This window comes from Gorilla gorilla, chromosome 2 (assembly GCF_029281585.2).
Source record: "Gorilla gorilla gorilla isolate KB3781 chromosome 2, NHGRI_mGorGor1-v2.1_pri, whole genome shotgun sequence".
Classification (NCBI taxonomy): domain Eukaryota; kingdom Metazoa; phylum Chordata; class Mammalia; order Primates; family Hominidae; genus Gorilla; species Gorilla gorilla.
Genome location: NC_086017.1, coordinates 95,773,447 through 95,789,198, shown reverse-complemented (window position 1 = coordinate 95,789,198; position 15,752 = coordinate 95,773,447). Strand labels below are relative to the sequence as shown.

Below are 15,752 nucleotides of genomic sequence, written 5' to 3'. Positions count from 1 at the left end.
AAGCTGAACCTACACTACAATAGTCGATCTTTTCAAGAATCAAAGACAACCTGAATAAAACCTGTATTTCAGAACAAGATATAAACGGAGAGAGAAAGAAAGAGGCAAAGAGAAGTTTTAAAAAATGAAGTATGTACAGTGCCACTGAAACCAAAGGAAATGTAAATTCAAAAGAATATAATATGTTCATCAGGAAAAAAATAGCAATATGAGGATTGAGAAACCACCCTTGGATTTGGCCATTGGAGAATAATTAGTGATCTTCAGAATAAGTTTCTACAGAAATAAGCAAAGAGCTAGTTGCTACATTATTTGATAAAATTCAGGTATATTATGTCTCTGCTACTGCCCTCCTATACTGGTATAGTAACTCACATTTAAAAAAAGAAGGGGTAATTTCCTATGCCATTACTAATAATTTCTAACTGATTCTCAATGAACTCTGTTTTAACCTAAATACCCACCAACTGTTGTTTTAAGAGTGTTTAAAAATCTTACTGGGAAATTGATGTCAAAATGACCAGTTTATGGTTTCTGGAAATGAAATCATTACTCCTTACAAAAAATCAGAACACATTCCTCTCTCCAATATTCCAGAAACTTTCCACATTTGCGTGATTCCATAAGGATAGGTAAATGAGATATAATCTTCTTTAAAATTTCTCTCGGTTCCCTGGTAAGTACTTTTTCTGGGCCAGGAGAAATGAACTATTCTGAAGCAACCATCTGCTCTTATATTATCTTGGGTTTTATTTTCCTCTTATCCACTTTTTTTTTTTCTGTTTGAAGACCATTTGCCTTCATATAGAAATTGGACCAAAAAATCACTGAGTAATTGTTTCTATTATCTCTACATAATATACATCTTTCTTCAACAATGGTTAGAAATAAAATTTCAGTTTCCACTTGAGGCACAATTAATTTTTGAACATGTCATTGCTTGCCTTGTAGATGCAAAAATATAAGCATGGGGAAAGCTATGTGCTAAGGCCCCTACAGGCTAGTATACAAGTAGAAAGAGGAGAGTCAAATAAAATGGCTAAGTGTGGAACACTAGGGATGGAAGTGTGGAAGGCACTAAGTTGGATACAGAAATATGCTTGCATTATAAAATTCTAGTCAGCTTGAGTCCTGAAATGACTTGACAGATACCTGTAATATAATTTATGACTATAATTCTCCAATAATGAAATGGCTTTTCCATATTTAATACTTAGCAGCCTGCGTATTATAATTCAAATTATTTTCCATTGTTTTGGAGAGTAATTGATTACTAGAGGTTTTATGTGATCAAATACTGTAATGACTCATAATCACTCCATTGTCTATTGCATCATCTTAGAATTTATTTTTCTACACTTTCTTATAAAAGTACTAGGTTTCATTCAAAAGATTTTCTCACCACACTAGACTGTATTCACTCCTGTTTCCAGACCTTTAGTTAGCCTTTCTAATTATTTTTTTAAATACACTACTTTTTTTCTATGTACATCCTATCCATCCTTCAAGAGCCACTTCCAGCTCCACCTCCTACATAAAGTGGTCTCTGATGATTCCAGTGCTGATATGCATCTCCCCCTGGTTCCCTTTACACTTATATGCTGTACCCTGGAGCTGGTGCAGTGTGTATAGTTTGTAATTCCTCATTCCTAAAACTACACTTCTAACCCCTTATTATATAAACATATTGTGCTTATACATTTATAGACATGTATTCATTATCAAATAATTTCTGAATTGCTGTGAATGTATTTATTTTGTTCACAGCCAGACAGAAAATTACTGTGGCAAGGATTGGCTGATTTTCCACAACACTTACTGGAACAGGAAACAAGGCTAGGTGAGCTATAAGAAAGGTGACAATAAATTTGCCATCTCCTCCTTTAAATATTTCATATTCTATAAGCAAATACATTGCTATGACAATATTAGTTGTATGATAAAGGCTTGACTTTATAAATAGGGAGTAGTTAACACTTCAAAGATGAGTGTATGTCATAGTATTAAAACTAGCTGTAAAACTAGAACCTGGAACTGAAAGAGAAAAAAATGTTTTTTTGCTATTTAAGAAGCAAAAGCAAAAAAGATTTGTAAGTATGTAGACTGCTCTAAACAGAATGAAATTGAAATACATGATGATAGGTCTATGATACAGTATCATACATGTATTTGAATTTTTCAAACCCATAAAAACTGGGACACATGGAGCCAAAATACTTTTTCTTTATTTTCAGCGTTGGACATGTGCATCCTTTATCATGAAAACACATTTTTAGGTTTCTAGCAAAGTCAAACAATGCAACTAAAAATGAAAAAAAAATCATAAATAGAAATCGGTAGCTTATAATATTCAGTTTTTAGAAGATTAAATTTTATTTTCACATAATTCTATAAAAGCATACTCATTTTTGAGACTTTCCATCAGTTTTATTTTATGCTGTATTTTGCCCAATTCTCAATTTTATCAAGGAAACTAAGGTACACATGCAAAATGTTAGTGCAAAAAAAGCACTTTATTCCACTTTGAAATACTTAGGAATAAAGTGAGAAGTGAAACAAGAAAACAAACTCACAAACATCCATGCAAACATGTCTCAGAAACTGGATAACTGAAATAATTGATATTTGTATTTGTAGGAATTTATGAACAATATCTATACACTGAAATAGTATTATCACCAACTGAATTGGTTCTATCATTTAAGAGAACTTAGAAGATTGAGCAGAAAAATGAATGATGATGACTCATGCAGAATAAACAGGAGCTCACCTTTAACTTTATTCTTTGAAGCAGCCGCTGGTACCAAGGAAAGGTTGCACAAGAAGAGAACAAACATATTAGATATTAGACAGATTCTCTAGTAAGAAAGCAGAGATGTTGTTGCTATTAAAGTCTAAAGAGTACATTTGTGATTTCATGATCAACAGCCTAAGAAACAAAATGACTATTATTACATTTCGTTAGTGTTATGATTAAGATCCTTGAGTAAGACAAAGTAAGAGCAGACAGGAGCCATGTACTACACATTCCAAACACTACAAGTCACCATATTCCTTTAATGGAATGTATAACTTTAAGTTCTTCTTAACTCTAAATTTTATTTAATAATCAATTAAAATTATATATAGTTTAAATATACTTAATACTATTTAACAATCAGATTGTAACCCCATGATATTTGAGTAACTAGAAAAGCAGGCCACTTCCATCATTTGAGTGCTTTCTAAATGCCAGAGACTGACTTTCCATACATCTACCACTTAATAATGACAATTGTGAGAAGTAAGTTTTGTTGCCCTTGCCTCATAGATGTGGAAACTGGGAATGAGAAAGGTCAAATTATTTGCTGAAGATGACACATCTGGAAAGCAGATTTGGGATTTGATTCTAGTTGTATCTGACTCCAGAATCTGTGCTGTAAAATACTACCTTAAGCTATTGGTATTTAAGGAACTGATTGATCCACTAAATTGCAAGCATCAGTTCTACAAAGCCAAATAAAAATTATATGATTCATTAAACTCCAGCAATTTTGGTACTTGGTTGACACATAAACATGAGACTAGAAAACTGTATTACTTTAAATGGCATTATTTCCATTAATAAGTTGAAGTATAAGCTTATATCTAGTGGTAAACATTGTTTAAAGCAGAAGTCAAGTTAACAAGAAAATTAGAACAGTCCTACAGGACAGTCCCTTACTCAAAGGAAAACTTCTGTTCAAAATGCATAATTAGATACCTCTAAATACTTCTGAAGTGATATAGTCTACTTTGACTTATTATTGAAAAATGAAGATAGACAAAAGCAGGAATGGGTTCTGGCTTTCTAAATGATGCTAAGGAGGAAATAGTCCATCTCCTGATTGGGAAATGTGCAGTCTCGTTTGGTGGACTGACCTTTAGTAAAATTTAACATAGATTTTAGATCTAGTAGTTATGAACTACACATGAAAACTTCTAATTTCGACTTCATTCTTTCAAGTTGCCTGGAGCTAAAAAAAATTTAGAAAGTCTGTGTACATACCAGGCTACTTACAGATAATTTTTGTTTTCATCTACAATAACAAAAACTGCCTTACTATTTGCATATATCTTCTACTAGTTTATTTTAAGATGAACATCCTAGTTTTAAAACAATAAAATTTTTACCAGACAAAAACATCTTAAGTAAAAACAAAGTTATTTTAGGAAATCTGGATTAAGTCCTTGACCCATTCAAACTCTTTTATTTCACAGCTCTCAAATGGACATAGACAAAGTGGTAGACTACTTACAATATTATTGTGAAGATTTTTTTTAAAGTAACTTAAAATTCAAAGTGTAACTATTATCTGTTTTTTGATATATTTACTACTTATGATGCAATAATTCATAAAATTTAAAGCCCACTAAAATATTTAATATCAAAACTTCAGTTTTAAAATTCAATTTCATCAAAAATCTACATTCCTTTAATGAATGTTTTGGCTTAATTGTTTAAGTACAAAATTGATATATATCAAAAATTACAGGTAATATAGCAAAGTAAACAATATCCCCTCTTCCTTTCCAATGTCAGCATCTGAGATAATCAATGCCAGCAATTTCTTAATGATAAAAAATAAAATTTGCAGTTCTTATAAAAACCTAAAAAAAAAGTGTGCATTTTGTTTCCAGAAGAAGATTTTACTATACACATTAATTTGCAGTCTGCTTTTCCCACATTTTCCGGGTTAAAACACGGAGTGCTAACTTATTCATTTTAATAGTTGCATATTTTTATGTAGTTTATATGAAGTATGGAACTATTTTGTATTATCAACAGGTTTGTGGTTTGGGAGCATCTTGCTGTATTCTGTTTTTTTTGCTAACAACAGTTTTGCAACATGCATCTTTATGGCATATCTCTTAGGCACTGTTGTAGTGCTTTATTTCTTCAGGACATAAATTTCCAGGTTGTCTTCATATTTCTACTCAGAAAATCCTGAATAAAGATGAAGACTTAAATATTGAAAATGGAAGAGTTGGAAATATTTGGAGAGAAAGTGTGCAAGTATATTACATATTCTAAAATAAGAGATAACTAAAACAAGAGAAAAAAAGGAAGAGAGAAAGTAAAGCACAGAATCTATTATTTCAAACAACTGATACACTACAAATTCTTCATATCTTTAAAACCATAAATTGGTTTATTTAACTTTACCTACTATTTGTTTTAATTGGATTCCTTGGTAAAATGTTAGTGGATTTTAAGTGAAAATAATTTAAAATTATTTTCCTTTTTTATTTAGTTATTTTTGTGTGTATTGTTTGTTTTTAAGACTAATGAGATACTTTTAGATTATGCTAAAATAATGTTTGTCTCAATTTCAAAGGAAAGATTACAACACATCAATAAATTGACTTGTTCATTTGAAGAACAAATTTGCTTCAAACAAATTCATCACTTGAAAAATTTTAGCATGAATTCAAAGAAAACATGCTAAAACCTTATAAAGTTTTGGAACAATAATAATTAATTAGCATCTAACATGTAACAGGTACAACCAATCTTTTATAAGAAATCATTTTATTATAAATTAGTGAAATAATGATGGATAAAGCTAATCTTTAGATTTATCAGTGGATTGGAGATAAGTTACCGACAATTCTCAAACATTGTATGAAGACAGAGGATTTTATGCTTTGATTGTTGGGCAGGTACCAACATAGAATAGAAAGAAAAACAAAAGCTCTATGCCTGTTTCTGTGTGCCGGCAGCTAATACTGGACTAGGTTAATATAATTGGAGAGAGGCCAGGCTATCAGGCTTGTTAGCTCAATTATAATTCTCTGCATATTCAATAAAAGAAGCCAAGATGACAGGAATACTGTCATGAATGTCATGTTCAATACTTGTAAGATTTTCCACTGTCAGCACAGTCCAATTAGAAGTCAATTGTAAAGTGCACATTGCACACCACCCCAAGTGACTGAAAATTATCTTAAAAATGCAATTTTAACTGTTTATAGATAAAATAAACAGAACAGAATTAAAGATACTTTGACCAGAGAAAAATTTTAGATATGACACCATTTTTTGTCTTTATAATAACAGCAGCAAATTGTTACTATAACACAATTATTCATACTACTTTTTTTCAGAGATTGTTCATTATAATATTAAAATTGTAAATGGTGACAATTGTAATATTGATTTCACATGATTTTACATAATTAATTTTGTGAAAACACATATATATATGTGAGGAAAAATCATGTGAATGATAAAATAATTACCATAGCTATTTATGTAGAAATGCTGAAGGGTTAGTGAATGTTAGTCATTATATTAATAAAGTTTATCTGAAAAAACATCAATACAAATAATCATAAAGTACAAATATAATTGACTATGTTACTGTTTTGTTTAATCAGTTTTAAATTAGACACTTGTATGGCTATTTGGAAGATGTATCGCTGTCTAATATTTTCTCAATTAATTAGGGACTCTTAAAATGCATTTCTTGAAATGGAATTCAGGGACTATTAGTAGGGTATGAAGGCATTCTCAGAAGAGATTAGATAAATTTCACCCGTCTCAAGACTGATATGACTAGTCACATTTTTGCTATTCTTTTATTCTTGCTTCTTATTTTAACATTTACTGTCATAACACAAGGGTCATACATTTTTAACATTATTTGCAATATATGGGTAATATAGAGTGTGCCCACATATTGTTTAGAAGTGTTTGTTAGAAAGTTATTCGTCAAGGAGACATTTTGTAAATAGTTAGCAAGGACATTACTGGTATTTATGCAGGGAGAGCTAAAGGACTATGGATCTTTGTATTTTAAGATTATGTAGAATTTTATTGAAATATTTTGATTTGGGCCTTGTGTCTGTTATCCTTCCTCCTAAGCAAAAATTTATAGATAAGGGACAATTGTTTCTTAAAAGAGGAGGCGATAGAGTTAGATCTTAGATTTTTTAAAGAGACAGAGATTCCTGACATCTATGATTTTGATGGCAGTGGCTGTCCATGTGGAGCAGCCACTGCCATTGCAACAGCTGCAGAGAGGAGCTACCCACTCCAGGGTCTCCTCTCTGCTAAGAGTAGCAGACACCAGGATAACCAGCTGCAGAGAGGAGCTACCCACTCCAGGGTCTCCTCTCTGCTAGGAGTAGCAGACACCAGGATAACCAGCTGCAGAGAGGAGCTACCCACTCCAGGGTCTCTTCTCTGCTAGGAGTAGCAGACACCAGGATAACCAGCTGCAGAGAGGAGCTACCCACTCCAGGGTCTCCTCTCTGCTAGGAGTAGCAGACATCAGGATAACCAGCTGCAGAGAGGAGCTACCCACTTCAGGGCTTCCTCTCAGCTGAGAGCTGCAGAGGTCAGGAAGATGAGCTGCAGAAAGGAGCTACTCACTCCAGGGCCTCTTCCTTGCTGAGAGGTGAACACTCTATGTGACAACCTGCCTGCAGACAGGAACTACCCACTCCAGGGCCTCCTCTGACCTATTGTTGCTCAATAAAGCTCCTCCTCAACTTGCTCACCCTCCATGTTTCTGCATGTCTCATTCTTCCTGGGTGCAGAGCAAGAATTCAGTACCCAACAAATGAGGCTAAAAGAGCTGTAACAGAAACAGAGCTGAGACATGCTCCTTGCTTGCCACATTGTGGGAGAAGACAAGAAAAGAAGAGCTGTGGCCCTTCGGGGAGCCAAGACCTGGGAGCACCCCATTCCAGGGCTGTGGCTCCCTCTTTGGGGCCCTGCAGTTCCTAGAGTCTCCAAGCTTCCTGGCACTACCTTGTTTCCCGGTGCCAGCTGTGGAAGCTTCTTGAAGTGCACCTGGTCCAGCTGCAGCCTCACGGAGAGCTGGTGCCCATGCCGGCACCTGGAGCTGCCCACCCTGCTGGAGCACCTGGCATGTCTGACTGTGCACAGTGTCTGGACCCCATCTCACACACAAACCCCTTACCATTCCACACCTCACTCACCCTTGGCAGTCATGAGACCCAGGCCAGTAGTGTGAGCTGAGTGCATCCTGCCAGGCCAAGTGAGTGAAATGAGCCCAGCAGGCCTGAGGAAAACACAGGAAAGGTGCCACCAGCCACAGAAATTTCTGACCAGAAAAATGACACCCCAAAGATCCCGTAACAACTTCATATTCAGATATATTAGATGTTTCCCTTGATTCAAATGTATTTGCAGCAAAACAAAACATTGCCATTGGAAGATGCTGTGCAGTATAAAGTTTTCATATATGAAAAGTTACACTTATAGTACACACTGCAAATTATTAAAATAATGGCATTGCCACTACTTCCCAGAATAAATACAGTGAAAACAATGAGATCACTCATGTAACAAAACTGTGCTTCAGAGAAGAGGAATGCCATTTCTAGAATACAAAGCACTTCAGTGGTGAATTTACAGAGAAAAAACACACTTCTGAATATATATATTTTAAAATCTACTGCGTCAAAATGTAGTAACCATTAGCTATTATATAACACAGCAATGTTAATCAACAAACCAATGATTTTTATTCCTTTATGATGGAAATAACACTGATTTGAAAAGGGGAAATTCTATTACATCTAATTTATCAGATAGTACATTATTACTGTCTTTTAAGACACAGAAATTAAAATATCTGCTGTAGAGGGCTAGATAACTGCCTACCTTTTCTCCTCTTTTTGTTTTCTTTCTTTAATCATCAAACACAAAGTTAAACGAATTTTTTCACGAATCACATGAAACTTATTAAAATAGCATCTTTCTTAACTATCACCTGACATTGTCTAAGTACTAGATTTTCTTCTAAGCCTCATTAGAATTCAAAGACTTGAAAAAGTGTGAATTTAATTTATTTCACTAGTTTTTATTTTTTCTTAATCACACAAATGTCATACTAGGAAAAAAGTGTAAAAATGGTTTAAAATGTTTTAGAAAGAAACACTTGCTATGGAGTTATATAGCCAAAGATGGGATGGATGGAAATAACTCTTAATAGAAATACTCCAGCTACTAAACAAAGAGGAAATAAAAGAATTAGAAGGTCACCATTCTGCAATTTTAGCAAATACTCATATTTAGGCAATGATTACCATTCAGGTAATATCAGTAAAAGGGAATCTACCAGATATTATACTCCTCCTCAGCAATGGACACAACACCACATAGGAAGAATTTTTTCAAAATAATGAAAACTGGATAGCACTATGTCTCCACATTGAATTTCCAAAGTCCAACAAATACAGGGGACAAAAAATATAGTCAAATGAGGTCATGAGTAAAATAATGAATGTGAGAAATGACACACAATTTTGCCATTTGGTTCCTTTAGCAAATAAATTTCATGGTAAAAAATACCAGTTAGAGGAGAAACCTAAACGACACATCAATTAATTATCATGTGTAGACTACAGTGGATCTTGAGTTGAACATTAGATACTTCATAGTGTTAGGAAATTATTGTTAATATTTAGATGGGATAATAAGAGTACTGTGACTATATTTTTAAGTCTTTTTTTTGTTTTTTTGGGTTTTTTTTGCAAAATTAAACACTTGTGAAAACCATTTCATAATAATTTTGGGATGTACAATGTTTAGTATATTTTCTTCCTATTTTTGTATGTGTTTGAAATTTTTGATAGTAAAAAACTGTTAACATGTTTTAAATATTTAAGTAAAACTTGGATGTTTTTCTGTTTTAGGTACAGTTGACCCATGAGCAATACAGATTTGAACTGCATGAGTCCACTTACAAGCAAATTTTCTCCTGCCTCTGCCATCCCTGAGATAGAATAGCCAATTCCTTCTTTTCTTCCTCCTTTTTAGCCTAATCAATGTGAAGAGGATGAGGATTCAGATCCTTATAATGATCCACCTCCACTTAATGAAGAGTAAATATATTTTCTCCTCTTTATGATTCTCTTTATAACATTTTCCAAACTCTAGCTTACTTTAAGAATACAGTACATGATACATATACAAAATATGTGTGAATTCACACTTTATGTTATCAATAAGGCTTCCAGTCAACAGCAGGCTATTGGTAGTTAAACTATTGGGGAGTTAGGAGTTTTCCTTGAATTTTTGACTGCGGTGGGGAGTCAGTGGCCCTAACCCCCATGTTGTTCAAGGGTAAACTGTATTACAATTTCTGAACACATCTTTTCCTGTGATTTAATATGATAGTGTATATAAAACAGTTCAGCGTTGGCTACCCATTGATAATTGCATAGAATGAGGTCAATTTATCATATGTGTAAATTACTTACAGTATGTGCAACACAAACAAGCACAATGAAAGTAATTTTGGCTATGAAATGCTGTCTTAAGAACATGGAATATTTCCACCCTGACCAATATGGTGAAACCTCATATCTACTAAAAATACAAAAATTAGCCAGGCGTGGTGGTGGGCACCTGTAATCCCAACTACTTGGGAGGCTGAGACAGGAGAATTGCTTGAACGTGAAAAGTGGAGGTTGCAGTGAACTGAGATTGTGCCACTGCACTCCAGCCTGGCTGACAGAGTGAGACTCTCTGTCTCAAATTAATAACAATAACAATAATAATAATAATAATAATAAAATACCATTAATGTCCTCTATAAAATAAATATTTTGTTTCCAAGGAGGTGAAACAGAACTTTATTGTAAGCTTTTACCTACTTTTTGTGTGTATTTTGAGATTTAAGTAATCTATATAATTACTTATTTTCCCTGTTTTCTCACTTTATAAATACTGAATTATACATAGCAAAATAACTGATATTTTGTATTTAAATTTTTTCACTCTACCGTTTCCATGTACAAATAGTTTATACATAAGATGTTTACATGATCTTTTTCTATATTTATTCCTTTTGCTTTCAAAGATCTCTTTAAAGTTCATGAGTCAGTACCAATTTTTAAATCTTTTTCTTATGCTATATTTCCCAATTTCCTTGTAAGATTATGACTTTTGTCCGAATAGTTACAGAAGGAAGCTTTCCAGCCAAGAATAGAACTTAAACTCATGCCTCTAAAAGAGACTCTGTAAGATAAATGCAAACCCTTAGATGTCTCAGCCATTTATTATTACAAAAGCCTTAAGGAAGTACAGGAATAAAAGGTTCTCAGTAACTAAAGTACACGGGCAATCTTTGAAGTTATATTTTATGTCTACATTACTAAACCAAAAAGCTATTTTAGAAATACCCTAAATCTATAACTGGAACATAATAGAGTGTTGATGATTTAACTCATTTCATGTTATTCCCCATATTCTCAATGGCTAATTTTTATGGGTTATATATACATATAATATACATACTTCAGAATACGTTACCAATGACATGAACACTATTAGGTGTAAGAAATATTTATTGACACATCCTTAAAAAACTAACTTCTGGCTGGATGTGGTGGCTTAAGCCTGTAATCCCAGCATTTTGGGAGGCCAAGGTGGGCAGATCACCTGAAGTCAGGAGTTCAAGACCAGCCTGGCCAACATGGTGTAACCCCATCTCTACTAAAAATACAAAAAATTTAGCCAGGCGTGGTGGCAGATGCCTGTAATTCCAGATACTTGGGAGGCTGAGGCAGGAGAAATGCTTGAAACTGGGAGGCAGAGGTTGCAGTGAGCCACGACAGTGCCATTGCACTCCAGCCTGGGCGACAAGAGTACAACTCTGTCTCCAAAAAACAAACAAACAAAACCCCCCACAAAACCAAATGAGTATCTCAATAGATGCAGAAAAGCCCTTCGATATAATTCAACAACCCTTCATGCTATAAACACTCAATAAACTAGGTATTGAAGGAATGTATCTCAAAGTAATAAGAACTATTTATGACCCACAGCCAATATCATCCTGAATGGGCAAAAGCTGGAATCATTCTCTTTGAAAACTGGCACAAGAAAAGGATGCCCTCTCACATAACTCCTATTCAACATAGTATTGGAAGTTCTGGCCAGGGCCATCAGGGGAGAGAAAGAAATAAAGGATATTCAAATAGGAAGAGAGGAAGTCAAATTACCTGTTTGCAGATAACATTATTGTATATTTAGAAAAGCCCATCATCTCAGCCCCCCAAATCCTTAAGCTCATAAGCAACTTCAGCAGTCTCAGGATACAAAATCATTGTGCAAAAACCACAGGCATTCCTATCCAGCAATAATAGACAAACAGAGAGCCAAATCATGAGCAAAGTCCCATTCACAATTGCCACAAAGAGAATAAATGCCTAGGAACACAACTTACAAGGGATGTGAAGGACCTCTTCAAGGAGAACTACAAACCACTGCTCAAGGAAATAAGAGGGGAAACAAACAAATGGAAAAACATTCCATGCTCAAGGATAGGAAGAATAAATATCATAAAAATGGCCATACAGCCCAAAGTAATTTATAGATTCAATTCTATTCCCATCAAGCTACAATTGACTTTCTTCACAGAATTATAAAAAAACTACTTTAAATTTGATATGGAACCAAAAAAGAGCCCATATAGCCAAGACAATCCTAATCAAAAAGAACAAAGCTGAAGGCATCACAGTACCTGACTTCAAACTGTGCTACAAGTCTACAGTAACCAAAACAGCACGGTTCTGGCACCAAATCAGATATATAGACCAATGGAACAGAACAGAGGCCTCAGAAATTGCACCATGCATCTATAACCATCTGATCTTTGAAAACCTGACAAAAACTAGCAATGGGGAAAGGATTCCCCATTTAATAAATGGTGTTGGGAAAACTGGATGGCCATATGCAGAAAACTGAAACTGGACCCCTTCCTTACACCTTAACAAAAATTAATTCAAGATGGATTAAAGATTTAAATGTAAGAACTAAAACCATAAAAACCCTAGAATAAAACCTAGGCAATAACATTCAGGCAAGGGCAAAGACTTCATGACTAAAACACCAGAAACAATTGCCACAAAAGACAACATTGACAAATGGGATCTAAGTAAATGAAAAAACTTCTGAAGAGCAAAAGAAACTATCATCAGAGTGAACAGGCAATCTACAGAATTAGAGAAAATTTTTGCAATCTATCCATGTGACAAATGTCTAATATCTAGAATCTACAAGGAACTTAAGCAAGTTTACAAGAAAAAAACAAACAACCCCATCAAAAAGTGGGCAAAGGTTACGAACAGACTTTTCTCCAAAGAAGACATTCATGCAGCCAGCAAACATGAAGAAAAGCTCATCATCATTGGTCATTAGAGAAATGCAAATCAAAACCACAATAAGATACCATCTCATGGCAGTTAGAATGGTCATCATTAAAAAGTCAGGAAACAACAGATGCTGGAGAGGATGTGGAGAAATAGGAACACTTTTACACTGTTGATGGGAGTGTAAATTAGTTCAACCATTGTGGAAGACAGTGTGGCAATTCCTCAAGGATCTAGAACTAGAAATACCATTTGACCCAGCAATCCCATTACTGGGTATATACCCAAAGGATTATAAATCATTCTACTATAAAGATGCAGGCACACACATGTGTATTGCAGCACTATTCACAATAGCAAAGACTTGGAACCAACCCAAATGCCCATGAATGTTAGACTGGATAAAGAAATTGTGGCACATATACACCATGGAATACTACACAGCTATAAAAAATAATTCTTTCATGTCCTTTGCAGGGATATGGTTGAAGCTGGAAACCATCATTCTCAGGAAACTAACACGGGAACTGAAAACAAAAGGCCTCATGTTCTCACTCATAAGTGGGAGTTGAACAATGAGAACATATGGGCACAGAGAGGCGAACATCACACACTGGGGTCTGTCGGGGGGTGGAGGGCAAGGGGAGGGATAGCATTAAGAGAAATGCCTAATGTAGATGAAGGATTGATGGGTAAAGCAAACCACCATGGCACATGAATATCTATGTAACAAACCTGCACGTTCTGCACATGTATCCCAGAACTTAAAGTATAATTAAAAACAAACAAACAAAAAACTCAAAAAACTAACTTCTAAAATCAGTGAGATTCATCACATTTTTTAATTTTCAGGGTGTTCTAATGTTTTGTTCTAATTAGTTACTACCCTAATTTGAACTTTTTACTCACTAATCTATTTTAAAATGCATTCTATTTTACTGATTAAATGCATGCAAACTAAAAATACTTTTTGCTCATAATTGATATTGGTAAAATAGTGCAGCAAAATAATGCTTCTTTGAAAAATTTTTGAGCCAACAAAGGTCTCATTGTCATGACTGTCATGTAGAATCAACAGTGGGATGGTATCTACCACTAAGAGTTTATATGCTAAGGCAGAAAGTGACATGTAAATAATTATGTGTCATAAGCATTCTCTCCCTATGCATATGCATATATATATATGTGTGTGTATAGAGAATACTATATTGTAGAATCACAATGTGTAATTAGATATGTATTTATAAATGTATACATTATATAAATGTATAAATGTATATTATACCACTGATAATTTTTTTTCCAGGAACAATAATGATTGGGCTCTGTATTAGTAATGAGAATGGTGTGCAATTAGAAAACTAAAGTGTCACCTAGTAAGCACATTTATTGACTGTTACCAGCTTTGTAATGATTATAATGGATGACTAGTACTCATTGACGTAAAGGAGGACACCACCACCTGGAGATTACCCAGAGCCCAAGGGTTTATAGTATCATCTTAACGAGGGGAGTAAAAGGAGGTGGGAAAAGAAGCAGAATAAGATCAAGTAAAAATAGATAAACAGGGCCGGGCGCGGTGGCTCACACCTGTAATCCCAGCACTTTGGGAGGCCGAGGCGGACGGATCACGAGGTCAGGAGATAGAGACCATCCTGGCTAACATGGTGAAACCCTGTCTCTACTAAAAAAAATACAAAAAAATTAGCCGGGCATGGTGGCGGGTGCCTGTAGTCCCAGTTACTCAGGAGGCTGAGGCAGGAGAATGGTGTGAACCCGGGAGGCGGAGCTTGCAGTGAGCCGAGATCCCACCACTGCACTCCAGCCTGGGCGACAGAGTGAGACTCCGTCTCAAAAAACAAACAAAGAAACAAACAAACAAACAAACAGGAAACAAAATTTGACAGGAAAAATAAAATGTTTTCATAAGAGAAGTACTTAGCTTTTGAGGTGATATTACTAAGTAGAGAGTGATGTGAAACTCAGGACCATGTGTTGATCTGGCCTATTGTATTCAAGCAAGTAGTCATTGAGCAAACATAAATGCACTGTTTCCTAACTCTTTATTACTAGATAGTAAGTCAATTCTGGAAAAGCTGTGCAAATGGAGAATGTGATTAGGAATAATTTAAGGGATTCAGTTTAATCTACTTCAGTGTGGTTTCAAATAACCTATTCAATTCCCAGGAGATCCAAAGGAAGTAATTTTAGTGTAGCTGGCAAGGCAAGTTTCTGTATGTGTAAGTATATGGTCAAGAATTGCTTGGTTCTGGCCTCTAGTGAATCTCCCCAAAGAGGAGCTTGAGCAAGATAAAAAGTGACCTCCAGAATGTTGTGCATAAAGCCACCGTATCGAATACCCTGTACTACCACTTCTCTGATCTCATTTTGACTTATACTTCAGGTAGGGTCATAATTGCCTAAAACTAAGTCACCCACACTAAAGGGACTAAGGTCCAAATACTTAACATATATTTTGTATTTAAGGCATGCTAATTTAAAGAGCATGTAGATACCTATTTATAATCCATCATTTCCATAAACCAAATGATGAAAATGTGGTCATTTAGAAATGTCATATTTAAATTCTTTAGATGTGA

The 15,752-nt window shown here is 34.6% G+C and overlaps 1 protein-coding gene across 6 annotated transcripts in view; it reads right to left on the bottom strand.

The window, feature by feature from the left end:
* CADM2 (cell adhesion molecule 2) overlaps positions 1-15,752 on the bottom strand; it is a 1,108,555-nt gene that overhangs the window by 341,339 nt on the left and 751,464 nt on the right. For 2 of the 6 annotated variants that reach the window (XM_019024500.4, XM_019024503.4), the window contains exon 2: positions 2,771-2,797. The exons of the other annotated variants lie outside the window; for them this stretch is intronic. In XM_019024500.4, the coding sequence (XP_018880045.2) occupies positions 2,771-2,797 (27 nt within the window). The remainder of the gene's footprint in view (positions 1-2,770; positions 2,798-15,752) is intronic. 6 annotated transcript variants of the gene reach the window in all.